Source organism: Kogia breviceps, chromosome 1 (assembly GCF_026419965.1).
Source record: "Kogia breviceps isolate mKogBre1 chromosome 1, mKogBre1 haplotype 1, whole genome shotgun sequence".
NCBI lineage: Eukaryota > Metazoa > Chordata > Mammalia > Artiodactyla > Physeteridae > Kogia > Kogia breviceps.
This window is the reverse complement of record NC_081310.1, coordinates 13903965-13921217: the sequence shown is the minus strand read 5'-3', so window position 1 is coordinate 13921217 and position 17253 is coordinate 13903965. Positions and strand designations below refer to the sequence as shown.

Here is a 17253-nt window from a genome sequence, read left to right as displayed (position 1 = left end):
AGAATTTCCTCCTGCACTAAAGATATCATTTTTGGCTTTTTGCTAAGACAAGCCAAGCAAAATGAAATATTATACAATAATTTTAATAATGCATTCAAAATACCAAACTCACAGCACACTGTCTATCCTCAGTGAGAAATTTTTTTTCCCGTTTTGTCCAAGGGTCTAATAAAAATGATTATGCAAAATTAAAAACAATCTTTGATTTGCCTAAATGAAAATAAGAACCACAACTTCTAGCTCTCAGAACCAATAAACGTTGTTTTTATTTTTAATTAAGTATGCTTAGCTTAAGTACATTTTCTCTTAAGGTGTAATGACTGAACCGTGATCATTTCTTTTTGTTTATTCATTTAAAGCGCAAATAAAAGCAGATAATCAATAGATCATAATCTAAAACTAGAGGATTTACAAGTTAATAAGCTTGAGTCAATAGATATTCCATAACGAAGCCCTCAGTGCTGAACCTGACATAATTTGCTTTGCACTAAGCTGGTTGACTTTAATGCTTTAATTTAATTCCAATATTACCCGAAAAATCCAAAGAAAAGGGGAAATTTTAAATCCTATTAAAATGTTTTCAAAACAGCAACACGATCATGCCACAACTGCTTCAGTGTGCCGCCAACGTCTGCCGAAAACCCCTGGGCTCTGATCGATGATAACAGTTAACCCCTTTGGAGCCTGGCACAAATGAATTGGGGAAGATGGTCTACCTTTACAATATCTTTTCTTAGCCTCAAGTGTAATCAATTTTTAGTCTTATAACATCTGCTTTTCCTGACTTGCAGGCAAACTATTGGTGTTGTGTTTATTTGGAAGCAATTTTTCTATTCGCATTGATTCCTCTTGAGACTAGCATTCAGTCTGACATCCCATAAAGCAGAACATTAAACAGGTCAGAGAGCAGAGGATGCCCTTCCTGGGTCCCTAGAAGGAAGAAATGAGACCCTCTCCGTATCAAGAAGTAGCATAGGCTGGCTTCCACCTTCCAAAGTCTGGTGGGACTAAAGGGGGTACATTCAAGGTTATAAGCCCAGACTCCATAGTCAGAAGGCCTCAACTCAAATCCTGGTTCTGTCCCTTATAATTATATGACCATGGACAATCTGCTTCAACTGTCTCTACATCCATTTCCTTCTCTGAAAATGAGGATACGAGCAGCGTCTATCTCATGAGGTTGTTTGAAGGATAAAACAATGTAATATACATTATGCACTTGGAAAATGCCTGCTGTATAGCAAGCACTCAGTATTATTAACCCTTGAGAAACTCTGTAGGGAAAGGATGAAAAAGTACACAGAACATATGCGAAGAATAACTTTGAAAGCAGCAGCAGTGCTGAATGTAGTGGTCAGATGTGTCTTTCGGCACTGTTCTGTGTGCACAGCCAAAGTCCTAATGTATTCCATTGGTTACCATCATCTGTGAGTTCCCAGTCCGGTTTTCATTTTGTGTTATCACTGGTCCCATTGTCGCCAGAGTGGCAGTATGTTTCGACGGCCCTTTAATTAGACCAGCTCCAGCTTTCTCGTCCCATCGTTGTCGCCGAGAACAAGTCAGTTCACTTTGCTAAAATAAGTGGACTAGAAGTTGTGCACTGGCTGTTTACCATAGAGTACACTTTTCTATTCAGGAAGGATACTCAGAAAACAGAGAACAGAAAGCTCTTTGATTTTTATGGTGAACATTTTTTCACATTTCTCCATCTCTCTCTGCAATCACATGCATCTAAGTCTTACCATCAATGGAGGTGGCAGTTGTTACATACTTGTTGTTTCCTGTGCCTGCACAAACTTGATCGATGACATCCACACTCCTGTCACTTCAGTTGAGCTATGTATGCTGTCGGTACTACACACGTTGAGTTTAATTGCCACTTAAAATGTCTTCAAAAAGATTACACCAGGATTTGGCATTAAAATGAAAAGTTATTGTATAAACGGAAAGGCACAGAAGCAGCAGCTTAATATATAATTAAAAAAAAAAAAAAACTATACCCATGCAAGTCTAAAGGTGTCTTTCCACAAATATAAAACAAAAACTCCAAGTGATAAAAAAGCATTGTATCCTCATTCAATTGGAAGTATTTTTTCCTTTCTTAGGTATACATAAAATAAGTGTGTCTTGGATTCCTTCAAATTTAAGGATTCAGAGAAATGAGGTATATTCCATGACGAATTTATTTTACTGAAGTACAGTTGATTCACAATGTTGTGTTAATTTCTGCTGTACAGCAAAGTGATTCAGTTATACATATATATATATGTATTCTTTTTTATATTCTTTTCCATTATGGTTTATCAAGAATATTGAATATAGTTCCCTGTGCTATGCAGCAGGACCTTGTTGTTTATCCATCCTATATATAATAGTTTACATCTGCTAATCCCAAACTCCCAGTCCATCCCTCCCCCACCCCCTCACCCTTGGCAACCACAAGTCTGTTCTCTATGTCTGTGAGTCTATTTCTATTTTGTAGATAAGTTCATTTGTGTTGTATTTTAGATTACACATATAAGTGATTTTATATGATATTTGTGTTTCTCTTTCTGACTTAGTATGATAATCTCTAGGTCTATCCATGTTACTGCAATGGCATTATTTCATTCTTTTTTATGGCTCAGTAATATTCGATTGTGTATATATACCACATCTTCTTTATCAATTTATCTGTTGATGGATACTTAGGTTACTTCCATGTCTTGGCTATTGTAAACTGTGCTGCTACGAACACTGGGGTACATGTATCTTTTCGAATTATAGTATTCTCCAGATGTATGTCCAGAAGTGGGATTGCTAGAGCATATGGCAACTCATTTTTTAAGGAACCTCCATACTGTTTTCCATAGTGGTTACACCAATTTATATTCCCATCAACAGTGTAGGAGGATTCCCTTTTCTCCACACCCTCTCCAGCATGTGTTATTTGTAGATCTTTTAGTGATGGTCATTCTGACCAGTGTGAGTTAGTACCTCATTGTCATTTTGATTTGCACTTCTCTAATAATTAGCAATGATGACCATTCTTTCATGTGCCTGTTGGCCATCTGTATGCCTTCTTTGGAGAAATGTTTGTTTAGTTCTTCTGCCCATTTTTCTATTGGGTTGTTTTTTGTTGTTGTTATTGAGTTGTATGAGCTGTTTATATATTTTGGAAATTAAGCCCTTACTGGTCATATCGTTTGCAAATATTTTCTCCCATTCTGTGGGTTGTCTTTTCATTTTGTTTATGGTTTCCTTTGCTGTGCAAAAGCATATAAGTTTGATTAGGTCCCGTTTGTTTACTTTTGCCTTTATTTCTATTGCCTTGGGAAACTGACCTGAGAAAACCTTGGTATGATTTATGTCAGAGAATAGTTTTTTGGTTTTTTTTTTTGGTGTGGCATTGCCTAGATTATCAGTACAATAATGAATGGAGGGAATTCTGTCTTACATGATTGTTATATTAATGGGAAGAGTTCTAAGGCTTTAATGTTAAATATGGGTTGGCCAAAAAGTTCGTTTGGGTATTTTCATAAGCTGTTATGGGAAAACTCAAACGAACTTTTTGGCCAACCCAATATAATTTATTGTATGATTTTAGTAAATGTTTTTTATCAGATTAAGGATAATTTCTTCCATTTTCACCTGGCTAAGAGGTTTTATCATGAATGGGTGTTGAGTTTTGTTAATTCTATTAAGATGATCATATGGAAATCGACTTTTCTAAGGGCTAAATCCTATACAGTCATGATATCTCTTTTAAATATACTGTTGGACTCTATTTGCTAATATTATAACTTTTTCATCTCATCTCAAGTGATTTTGGTCAACAAAAAACACATTTTTCTTGTTATGTCCTTGTCCAATTTTGATATTTTCTTGATGACATGTCATGAGTTTGGTATATGGCCCAGTTTACCTATTTTCTGGAACCCTTTGTCTATACATAATATCAATTATCTGTTACTTGCAGATTTAGTTAAAAGCAATAACAAAAAACTTCACTGGTAAAACTCTCTGGACCTGGGCCTTTTTGAAGTAAGGGGCTGATTTAGGGCTTTATTTTTATTTTAAGACTGATTAATATATATGAGTACATTTGTTTAAGTTCTCCTATTTTTCTTGAATTGCCCACTTTATGTACACTTCCACATTTACTATCATAAAATCGTTCACATTTTCCTATTTCCAAGGATAACGTGGCCCATGAGGACTAAATGAGTATCTGCCATCCTAATACCCAAGACCCTCTGAAATATATCATTTTGAGTTTATTAGCACCAACCTCCCTTTGTAAATGTCCCATACTACCTAATAGTATTATTTATTCTTCATTGGAGAAAGGCATTATCTTTTTCAGCTCAGCCCCCAAAGTTAGGGTATGTAAGAACACAAAAACTGTATCATATTCCATGCCCTATAGGTAAAAGCAAAAAATCATGCTCATTATTATATGATCCAGTTTATATATATATATATATACACACATATATGTATATACATATATATATAAATACATTTCTAAAGACCAAATAGCTGATGTCAATAACAAGGAAGAATTTACTCAATTATTCAATGCATATTTATCCAGTACCTACTAGGTCTTCACAGCAAACATTTACAAAGGTAGTGTTTATGAATTTAACTTAAAAGATGTGCTTACATTCATAAGATGTTACGCCATTTTTCAAAATATCATTCTCCATATAGTCTCCATATAAGCCAGGGTACTATGCACTAAAAATACCTTGTGAGTTATTCAGTGCTTTAAACTCAACCTTTTATTTATGCATAGCTTCCAGAATATTTATTGAATATCTTATGCATAGAAGCATCTCTTAGATGCTTAGGATAATAATAAAATCTAGCACTTATTAAATTCCTACTGCATATCAGAAACTATTCTACAAGTTAACTCACTAAAACTTACAAACTGAAAAAGATAGGTACTATTACTATTCCTTTTTTACATATGAAGAAACCAGAGTAAAGCAAGGTTAGGAAACAGTCCTGACGCAAAACTTTTCGTTCACTTTGCAGTGGGAAGACAAACAAGTGAACAGACAGATATGATACAATAGAAGATCCATTAATAAAGGAAGTACATCTATGAATAAATTCAAACCCATTCTCTCTCTCACGGAGCAATGCTTTTGACAAAGAAATTTGGGACAACTTGTTTCAAACAAATAATTTTAATTTTAATTGAAAAGAGTGTGTACATATGAGTTGGGAATCTCAAGTTCAATTGCAAATCTAGTGTTGATGGATTGTAGGATCTTGTACAGGTAATTTAGACCATTTGGATTTTAGTTTCAACTACAAAATTAGGCTGTTGGAGTAGAGTCCAGTTATAATTTTTTGACTCTTTACGCTTAATTAAAAGTTTTACTAATAGGACTTATGTATACATGGATATTTCATATTTAATCACAAGTACTATGAGTGTGTCCATCAAAAGTTGGAAATATAAGACTCCTTTCTTCACTGCATAAAAGTTCAAACAAATCTTTGATTAATCTTTAATTGGAACTGTCAGTTAAAGCCAAGTATAATGCAGTTAAGTGGTACAGTATAGTTCGTGAACCCCGTAGAGTCCCAGAAACGTTCTCAGGGATCAGCCAGGTCAAAACTATTTTCATAATAATATGAAGACATTATGTGTCTTTTTCAGTCTCATCCCCTCACAGATGTACAGTGGAGTTTTCCAGAGGCTACATTATGTGTGATGATGCTTTTTTCTCTGCTGGCTAATAGAATATGTGCTTCTGTGTTCTTTTCCTTTAACACTTTCTCAATTTTAATTTTTTATATAGCAAATATTGGTAGATATAAATCACAGAAACAAAAGCTTTTGGGAATCCTCTATTATTTTTAAGAAGTAGGGGTCCTGAGACCAAAACATTAGGACCACTGATGCAGTTGACAAGAACATTTGAACTCAGTATAGTACAGGAGTAAAAGCATAACCCTGCCACTTACTAGAACTGTGACTCTGGGCAAGTTACTTATCTAAGCCTCAGTTTCCTTATCTGTTATATTACCACCCTCAGAGCTTTGTCGTGAAGATGAGATGAGATTATGCATGTAAAGTCCTTTTTACACCAGGTCTGACACAGTAAAAGCAAAAACTTGGATCAAAAATAATGATCCTGTCTTAGGAAGGATACACAAGAAAATGGTAAACTGATAACTTTTGTTACCATTGGGCAGGGAACTTGTCATTGTATCCTCTTCACATGGAAGTCACAATTTATCAAAAGTAATGAATTAATGAAAACTCTAAAAAATTTTTTTAATTACCTTGTTCCTAATAGATAAAGGCCTTGTTCATTTCTGATGAAACTTTACTGTTCCAAATTTTATCTCTGAAAAGAGCTTGACGTACAATGATGGTAGCTCTTAGTATATACATTGTTTTGCTGTGGAGGCTACAGCCAACTCCAAGTTAATTGGCTGATACCCAAGCATACCCGTATCACTTTGCCGCACACAAAATTTTAGCTAACTTAGTTTGCACATGCAAAGTGAAAAGGAAGTCCTGATTTCTAAAAAAAAATAGTATACCTCTCCTACATCATCAGTTCTCGTGATTGGAGAATTCCCATCAGTATACACATATGCTCTAGCATCTCCCTTGCTTTTTAAATGTGATCCCACAGGCCCCTCCAGCTACCATCCTATTTCCCTGTTCTCCTTCACAGCCAAACTTCTCAGAAGACTTATGTTACCATTCTGTTTCTATTTCTATACATCTGGTTGTCCCTTCCTCCCACTCCATCGGATTTCTGTTGGCTCTACTTCCAAAGTATAAGTCCACTTAGGCAGTTTCATCTCTGTCATTATCACACCACTCCAAGCCACTATCAGCCCTCCCTGGACTTCTGCAAAAGCCACTCCCTCTTGACCCCCATTATCTACTGAATTGTGTTCCCCCAAAATTCAAATGTTGATCCCCTAACCCCCAATGTGACTTTATTTAGAAATAAGGACTATAGGGAAGTAATTAAGGTTAAATGAGGTTGTAAGAGTGGGGCCCTAATCTGATAGCACTGGTATCCTTATAAGAGGAAGAGACACAAGAGATCTCTCCCTCTCTCCATGTGCACAGAGAGCAAAGCCATGTGAGGACACAGCAAGAAGGCAGCAGTCTACAACCAGGAAGAGAGGCCTCACCAGAAACCCTGATGGCACCGTGATGTGGGTGTTCTACCCTCCAGACTGCAAGAATATACATTTCTGTTTTTAAGCCAGTCTGGTATTTTTGTTATGGCAGCCTGAGTAGACTCATACAACCCCCTACATATATTTTCCACACAGCAGCCATAATGATCTTTATTTATTTATTTATTTTATTGAACTACACTTGATTTACAATGTTGTGTTAGTTTCAGGTGTACAGCAGAGTGATTCAGATATATAGATATAGATAGATAGATAGATGTGCTTTTTCAGATTATTTTCCACTGTAGGTTATTACAAGATATTGAATATAGTTCCCCATGCTATACAGTACATCCTTGCTGATTATCAATTTTATATATAGTAGTGTGTATGTTTTAATCCCAAACTCCTAATTTATCCCTCCTCACTACCTTTACCCTTTGGTAACCATAAGTTTGTTTTCTATGTCTGTGAATCTATTTCTGTTTTGTAAAGAAGTTGAGTTGTACCATTTTTTAGATTCCACATATGTGATATCATATAATATTTGTCTTTGACTTACTTCACTTAATATGATAACCTCTAGGTCCATCCATGTTGCTGCAAATGGCATTATTTCATTCTTTCTTATGGCTGAGTAGTATTCCACTGTGTGTGTGTGTGTGTGTGTGTGTGTGTGTGTGTGTGTGTGTGTATATATATACCACATCTTCTTCATTCATCTGTCCATGGACATTTAGGTTGTTTCTGTGTCTTGGCTATTGTAAATAGTGCTGCTATGAACACTGGGGTGCCTGTAGCTTTTTGAATTAGAGTTTTCTCCAGATATATGCCCAGGAGTGGGACTGCTTGATCATATGGTATCTCTATTTTTACTTTTTGAAGGAAGAATGATCTCTTTAAAACCTAAATCAAATTGTGTCACTCCCTTGCTTAAAAGGCCTTCAATAATTGTCCGTTGAAATTAGCATCAGACTCTAACTCTTACCTTGGCCTAAAAGATATCCACCATCTGGCACCTGCCCATCACTTTGACTGTACCTCAGGCCGTCCTCCCTCTCACTCACAGGCCTCACTGACACTAACTTCTCTCTGCCAGCAAAAATCTCAAGCTCGGGCTTCCCTGGTGGCGCAGTGGTTGAGAGTCCACCTGCCGATGCAGGGGACGCGGGTTCGTGCCCCGGTCCGGGAGGATCCCACGTGCCGCGGAGTGGCTAGGCCCGTGAGCCGTGGCCGCTGCGCCTGCGCGTCCGGAGCCTGTGCTCCGCAACGGGAGAGGCCACAGCGGTGAGAGGCCCGCGTACCGCAAAAAAAAAAAAAAAAAAAAAATCTCAAGCTCATTCTTCTGCCTAAAACCTCTCACATGGTTTCTTCTGTAGTCTTTCCTACATGGAACTTCCTCAAGGATCTTCACCCACCTTTCTTAAACCAAGACTCAGTCTTCCCTACCACCTCAAAAACACTAGTTCATTGCTCTAATTATTTCCTTCATAAGTTGTCACAGCTTCTAATTCTCTCTGTCTCGGTCTCTCTCTCGCCCACTCACTCCCTCTCTCTCCATTTTGCTTGTGTAAATGTAGGACTCCTTACATTTTTCCTCCTTACAGTGTAAGACTCAGGAGGGTATGTCCTTGTCTCCCGTGCTTTCTGCTGTGTCCTCAGAGCTTAGGAGAATGCCTAGTACACAGGAAACCTTCAATAAATATGTGTTTAATCAAGGATTGAGTAAACATAAGACTGGCTGGAATTAATGAAATTCTGTTCAATGCAGTTTAGTACAGTTTTACTAGTATTGCCATAAAATAGATTGCCAGAGTGGAACTGCTGGGTCACAGAGTATGCACATTTTTAATTTTGATAGATCAGAAGGACTGCTTTTTAATATTTAGTGTGACTGATTTGCCACTTGAAAATTTAATTATCACAAATTTAATTTTTTTTCGTCTTCTCCTTTGAAAACTGAGCCATTTCAAAACCTTTCTTTTTCCGCCCCAATGTTTTTATGGTAACTGAGGTTTCATCGTTCATTTGCAAGAACCCTAGTTTTTGTTTGATATTGATAAATTAAATTGATAGAGCCCATTTATCTATAAAGAAAACTTCTGAGAGTTGAATCTTCTTTTTGCATTGACCCCCCCCATTACAAAATGAATGATGTACTTCAGTGAGAGAAAAAAGTACCCCCTTTTTCACATGTCATTCTTCTTCTCTGAATGTAGATATTTGTGGAAGACACAAAAGTACACACAGCACTAACACATGAAAACTCTAAGCTGAACGTTTGAAATTTGAAATGTACAATTGTTACAACAAATGACCCCTGACTAATCAGTTATATAACCATACATATCACAATTACTTAACGGGAGGATATGCATTTATACTTTCTTGAAATCTTTCCAATTGAGCCCTCTGACATTAGTTAGAACCCAGAGCTAGGAATGCTTTCACACTTGTTTGAACTTTTGAATTAGCTTCATTCTATTTTGTTGTCATCAACAGTATCCCTAAACTTTTCCAGCTGCCTTCTGGCTGTTTGATGTGTATAAAGTATAAGGGTATGAATGGTTCCACACAAACATGTCCCTACTACCAGCAAAAACCATAAACCAGGTACCTGTGATTCAGGACAGAGGACAGTATAATTGTCTTCAATTCAGTCCAGCTGTTATAATCCCCACCTTGACTTCAGTCAAAAGACAAACACTGTGTAAAGAATAATTTCAAATTTTGAAATGGAGCAAATATTCAATAAAATTTTTTAAAATCTTATTCCTTTTTTTAAATGTTATGTTTTAATTTATAGGAGAAGAAATTTTGTCTCTGAAGATTATGAGCTGAACACATACACATTTGGCCTAATTATATACAGTTGAGGAATAATGGCTTCCACCTCTTTGTACAGCTGCCGTAGTCACTCATGTATAATATCTGTGACCATGGGCATTTTTATGTCAACATTATTTACAATGTTCCAATTGTAAATTTACAATGTATAGCATATCTGTTTTTTCTCTTTTTTTAATTGAAGTATAGTTGATTTATAATGTGTTAGTTTAAGATATGCAGCAAAGTGATTCAGATATATATACATGTATTCTTATACATTTATATATGTATTCTTTTCAGATTCTTTTCCCTTATAGGTTATTTTAAAATATTGAGTAGATTTCCCTGTGCTATACAGTAGGTCCTTGCTGGTTATCTATTTTATATACAGTAGTGTGTATATTTTAATCCCAAACTCCTAATTTACCCTTGTTGTTCATCTATTTTATATTTAGTAATTTGTATCTGCTAATCCCAAACTCCTAATTTATCCTTCCCTGCCTCCCTTTCCCCTTTGATAACTATAAGTTTGTTTCCTATGTCTGCGAGTTTATTTATGTTTTAAGTTCATTTGTATCTTTTTTTTAAGATTCCACATATAAGTGATATCATATGATAATTGTCTTTCTCTGTCTGGTGTACTTCACTTAGGATGATAATCTCTAGGTCCCTCCATGTTGCTGCAAAATCTTATTCCTAAGAAAATACTCTCCTATTACCTTTTACATATGGCAGTCTATACTTTATTGGCTGAATAATAATTGAATGAATGAATGAATTCATCTTAACAGATTTATTATTTTATCAGTCACTAACCTACATGACCTACACCATGACAGGCAAAATTGAAACGTTCTTCCATTATTCCTTCAAATTGCATGGTAGAGTTCTGTTGTCCATTGTTTCCTAACAAATGTAGTCCAGAACCTCTAGGGTGACATTCACAGCCCTGTCCAATCTTACCACCAGTCTCTTCCCTTCCTTAATCCCCACTATTGCCCTATATCCACAACCCTTCAGTTACTTTCAACTCTTAGCTCTTTTCCAAATGTATCCTGCATTTTTTCCTTTTGTTCTTTCTTCCAATCCCTCACACAGTTTCATCTACTCAAACTCTACATCTTTCCTGTCCTATATCAGATGCCAACAAAGTTTACCCCAGCCCCTCACCTCCTTCTTTCCCAATTAGAAGTATCTATCTCTTCAGTATTTCCCTGATTTCCCTGGCTGTCAGTGTAGCATCTACTACACTCTGAATTGTGTGCAACTGTATATATTGTTGATCGGCTCTATTAGATTATAAGCTCCTAAGCGTCAAAAGCCTGTGCTCTCCATCTCGTATGCCCACACCAACTTTACTGAACCTTGTACGTATCAGATGCTCAAAAGGGTTTAAAGAATTGAATGGAGTTGCTGGCCAACAATACTAAATGTTTCCCCTGACCATTTTGGCAGCTCTGTCTAGCTACTTAGCAATGCCACCTAACATAGACACACTGTTCACACACATGACAATAGATCACGTACCCAAAGGGTATTTTCTTCTACCTTTCTTGTACTGTCAGTCGATCTTTCATTCTGGAGCAACTCTGCATGTATGTGTGTGTCATCAAAAAATGTCTTCTTTGTCCCACCAACCAGGAGCTCTGTAGACAGAGATGGCACCCATAAAGTCAGTATACATGTGAAATCAGTGGAAATTTTCTGACTGTGTTAACATTTTGCAGGCTTGGAAGTCCATGTTTAATAACCATGGATAAGCACTCAAGGTTGATATTTGGGGATGGATAACAAAGAGAGCATTTCTGTATTAAGACTGATTGGATTTTTACAAAATAAGTACTAGATAGAAGTATATTGATGAACTTTTGGAGAACTCAAAAATTAACTTTATGAATGGGAAGGAATATAGATTGACAGTGCCTCAAATTATCTGGCTTTCAGAAATCTAGAAAAGTGTTTTGTGTTGATTTTTTATGCACTAAAATATATAAAAGTCATCCAGTTGACTGGATGTACTCGGCTCAAAGCCATGAATTTCAGGGGATGCTGAATGAGAACTTTTCTTATTTCTCATGTTTCAGTTGTAATTAAACCAGAAGCTTGTCAATAACCAGTCCTTTATTTTATCATGATGACAAGATAAACTGTAACTTAATGATAAAACGGAGAAGCAGCATCCAAGTGGTTCAACTGAAGAAAACAAAAGTTAATGTATTTAAATCTAGATTTCCCTGAAGCTCTCTGTGCAAAATAAGCAAACTTTCAATATGAGGTATTCTCTGGGTTTTGGCATTCATGAGAATTAAGGAGGCAAAGGAATCCTACAACCAGGTTAGGATTTATAAGCCAATAGTCACCCATTTTTAAATACGGAGCCCAAGATCAGGGGTGAAGCCAGAAGAAACCCCACTGGCTGGAAATGAAGTTGACGGTGACCAGGGAGGTTAACCCCTTCCAAAATGCAATAAGCACACATAAGAGTCTGTTGATGAGCACAGCAGTGCCGAGACATCACTGTTTTAGCTCATTACCAGGAGCAGGGTAAAAAGAGTCCTTAGGGCCAAGGTAAATGGCTTCAGTGAAAATGCACCTTAAAGACCAGAGGGAAGGCTCTGGAAACTGCTGGATCATCAGATCAATGGACTCAAAGATGACTAAGTTAGGTTGCTTTATGCAGTTTAAACATTTGTGCAGGGAGTCTCCCCATGCAGCCTTTTATTGACAGCTACAGATCAATGGTAATTTTTGATCATTTTCAACCTACATAAACCTATTGACCCCATGGCCACCTTTGGGGCCCTTCAAGCAATCAAAAATAACCAGAGGAGATGGTGTAAAATTGTCTGACTGCCAAAGACTCCACGTAGTGTCACGTGCCCCCAGGAGCGGAGTTGAGAGGTTAAAGTGTAGTTCAGATTACCAGCAGAACCTCAATTGGCAGAGTGTTCCAGAGAGTCTTGTCTTTATGTCTCATAAAAGGACTCACTGATCTGTATCCAGACTTTGGCTCTCATGCATATCAGTTTAAAGACAAAAAGCTTAATTCTCATTGGAAGTATTAGATTGCAGAGAACGAATTATTCCTGTTTTCCTTTGTTGAGTCATTCTTTTCTTCGGCTGCCTAACAGAAGTGCTTAATATACTTTTAGAATTTAAAAAAAAATAGGAATATTATGTGGCTGTAGACATGGACAGGACAAAGACAAAAGGGAAGAAGGTATAAGTAGGTAGCCCAAAGGTCAGGGATAACAAAAATATATATATCTCAAAAGAATCAGTAGGACAGAAAAGGGAAATAAACAAAACAATGACGATGAAAAGAACAAAGTAAGAGTATTGAATTAAGATAATCTCCAGAGGGAAGGAAGAAAAGGGGCAGCCGTGGAGCGAAAAGAAGGAAAAGTTTTTAATGAGGACTTTTCCCAGTCAGTGGGACAGAATGCTCCACCCCCAAAGGAAGGAATGGAATCCAAATCATGTAAGGTCAACAGTGCTCGAGCACATATTCTGAATTTAAGGAAAATCTCAAGTAACTGAGTAAACAAACAAGACTCAACCTCACCCATAGAGTGAACTGTGTCCAGATTTTACACATGGATTCTAATATAGTGAACTCTGGGGTTAGAAATCCATTCAGGGAAGAATAATATAGAGGATTTCCTAAAATGTCAAAGAATAAATCGGTTAGGGATTGCCTTGCCATTTTGAAGTTTTCTTTATTTTTTATATGGACTTAACTAAATATTGACAAAAAGTATGGCTATCACTGAGGTTTATTTAAAGCATGTGTGTGTGTGTGTGTGTGTGTGTGTGTGTATGTTGTAGTTTTGCAGAAATAACAAGTGGACATAATCTGGGAACTTGTCTCAGTATAAATTTATGGCATAAAAATTCTCCTTCACGTTTCCTGTACATTTATGATATGTGATTATTTCTATTTTTTAAGAAGATATGGAGACCAAATTAAGCAAAACAACTGTTGTAATCACCTTTTGTAGGAGTCTACATGTAAACATTTCTGTGTCAGGCGTGCGTGAACTTCAACTTGAGACCTGCAGGTCGTATTTCCACATTAGTTGGTGGAGGTTTTGAAGCCAGAGCATTTTCAATACTTCTGCTTTCAAGGATCTGGCTATAAATGTTTATTAAAAGAATCTATAATGAAATCAGTTTTGTTATTTTTTAAATGGTTGCCTGGAGTGTGTTGGATGACGGAATGTCAGTTGTTAATCACTGAGCACTCATGGTACCGAAAGTGCTTGACAGTATTGCCATCTAGGGGCTGCATGGAATTCTCAGCTCTGAAATAAACTGTAATTGAGCAGGTGCTGCTATTGACAATATACATATGTTTTTGCTTTATAGCCCACATGGCTTTTCGTGTTTCTTATGACAAAATCTATCTCTAAATGTCCCCCAGCAGCCTACCTTTTTTTATATATAATCTGTTAGAGGTGATTACTATTTGCTTTGGAGCTGATGCTTTTGGGGCATCTATTACTGAATATTCTGAACAAAGAATTGTTCTTTTTTGCATTATTAATCTTGCCCATGTTTGCCCTATTTCCACAGAAAAGGAATCATTTATCAGAAAAGAATGTTTGTAATCGGGACTTGTAGCATATTCAGCTTTAATATTCACTCTGGTCATTCTACTTCTGTGCTATATTTATCTAAAAGACCAATCCAATGTTGTTGGAGAAATAAGTTTTAAATATTTATGATCTAATTTTTAATATTTTAAAAAAGAGAAATTGATATTTCTGTAAAACTTTTTTCAGAGTCTGGTCGCTTAGCAGATGTTTAAATATTAAAAGATTTCAAGAGTTCAGCATGTAATATCATAATAGGACCTTACTGAAACAGGAAAACTGACTTTACAAGTTTTTGATAAGTAAAGGAAATTATATTTCCTCTGCTTGTGTTTAACACATAATAAGAAACATTAACTAATAGAAACTTATAAAACTTATAACCAAGAATGTGGGGAAATGGTGTCCAAAATTATTTCTACGGTGTGTTTTGGTTTTGTCTAACCAGTCTTTTTGGAAAGTGGTTCACCTGGATTTTGCCACCTAGTTTTAGATTTTATTCAAAATGAGATTTGGATGCCCTCAAATTAAAAAGAATTTCCATACACATAACTTTGTCTGGTGCTTTCGGGTACCTACTCTCAGAAATAACTTCCTCTTCTTCATCTCATATTCCTCTTCCTGTGCCCACCAAGAAAAGGACAATTGAAGACTATCTGTCACATTTAAGCATCAAATAAACCAAAGCTGACCTCACATACCATTAAGTGTATATATCCTATTAATCCAGTAAAAACTTCTTCGTGATTATTCACATCCAGTGGGTATGGTACACAACAGAAAGTGTCTGTGTGTGTGTGTGTGTGTGTGTGTGTGTGTGTGTGTGTGTGTTTACCTATACACACATTACTGGTCCACTTGCAGACATAATTCCTATCTGTAAACAGACACTTCCATCCAGCCCAGATGTAGAAAGATCTCCCTGGGCTCTTTCAAAACATTAGGATTCTTAGGTCCAATTTAATTATGCAAAATATGGTTAATGCTGCTCTCCAAGCAGGAAAGAAACTAATTATGCTATCCCTCATTTTTTTTTCTTTTAAATTAACAAAGACCAAATACTCAAAGCCTAGCTAACAATTACTTTTGGTAAATTTCAGAGTTTTAGTTAGGGTGTTTTTAACAAATGAGAATATTTTCGCATTGATATTAATAGTAGACTGCTCTCAGGGTGCTTGTGCATTTATAGTTCAGTTGGTTTATTGTTGTTTTCTTGTGTTTGTTTTATTGTCTTTGTAAAATGTAAATACACACCAAGAGAATGAGAGAGGGGGGAGATGGGGAGAGTCTTACGTAAAAAAGTGTCGGGGTTTTTTTTTGCCTTTTTTTTTGCGGTACGCGGGCCTCTCACTGTTGTGGCCTCTCCCGTTGCGGAGCGCAGGCTCCGGACGCGCAGGCTCAGCGGCCATGGCTCACGGGCCCAGCCGCCCCGCGGCACGTGGGATCTTCCCGGACCGGGGTACGAACCCGCGTCCCCCGAATCGGCAGGCGGACTCTCAACCACTGCGCCACCAGGGAAGCCCAGTATTGGGGTTTAATGAGAGAGAATTAGCGTTGTTCAGGTTCAATTTCCAAATCCTTAAGATTATTCCATTCTCTGCCACTAAACTTGGTACCACTGATTTCCATCATGAGCTGGATGCTACACTGACCTGAAACATCATAGATTTTTTTTTATTGCTTTTGTAATATATTGCATCCCTTGGGTCACAAGCTCTGAAAAGGCAAGGATCCTATCTGATCCAAGCTCTGTGTATGTGTCTGAAGTCACACAACATTAAGTAATATATTTAGCATGTGAAGAACAAGAAAAAACCATATTCTTTTCTTAATAATTCAAAACTCTGTTGTGATATTTGTGCTGCCATTGGTGAGGCATCTTGGCCAAAGAATGACCTTCCAGCAATTGGCAGCAGTTTCCAGAAGGAGACTAAACTGTTCATTTTCTTCCAGGGAACAAGCCATCAAGCCCACCTGTTCGGGTTAGAACCCTTCACCACATATCACATTGGTGTTGTGGCCACAAACCAGGCAGGAGAAGTTTCAAGCCCCTGGACTCTGGTTCGAACCCTAGAATCTTCCCCCAGTGGACTGAGCTACTTTACAGCGGAGCAGAAAGAGAATGGCCGGGCATTGCTACTGCACTGGTCAGAGCCTATAAGAACCAATGGTGTGATTAAGGTAATGTCTACCCTGAATATGCAATCATGGTTGGTATTCTACAGATAAATAGATGAGCCCTGACATGCCATCGGGTCACTGTGGGAAAACTCCCTTCACAGTCGGGTTAATTCTTCCTGATAGTTCCTCCAGGCGCTTAATCACAGATCAGAGAAAACTAGCTCACACGTGTTACGCTTCCTATGAACCCAATGCTGTCTAAGTGCTCTCTGTGGATTATCTCATTTAATCCGCACATCAGCCCTACTCTGTAGGTACCACTAAACCTCACTGGGCACATAAAGGCTACATCACTGTCCGAGGCTAAATAACATTGAGACAATCGAATTGGGATTTGAAGCCAGGAAGTCACACCAAAACGGAACTTTGAACGACCATGCTCCTATCGCCTCCTGAACTGTCCTGCCCAGCTCTTTGCTTAAGCTTTGCCTAATTTGCACTTTGAGCAGAGCTCACTCAGCAGGAAACAGGAAGCCCCAAAGGTCTGCTAAGTCCACGA

At 37.2% G+C, this 17253-nt stretch overlaps 1 protein-coding gene across 1 annotated transcript in view; it reads left to right on the top strand.

Moving 5' to 3' along the window:
* The window catches only part of USH2A (usherin), an 833496-nt gene that overhangs the window by 727794 nt on the left and 88449 nt on the right, over window positions 1-17253 (top strand). The window contains exon 62 of the mRNA XM_059039022.2: window positions 16527-16754. Within this exon, the coding sequence (XP_058895005.1) occupies window positions 16527-16754 (228 nt within the window). The remainder of the gene's footprint in view (window positions 1-16526; window positions 16755-17253) is intronic.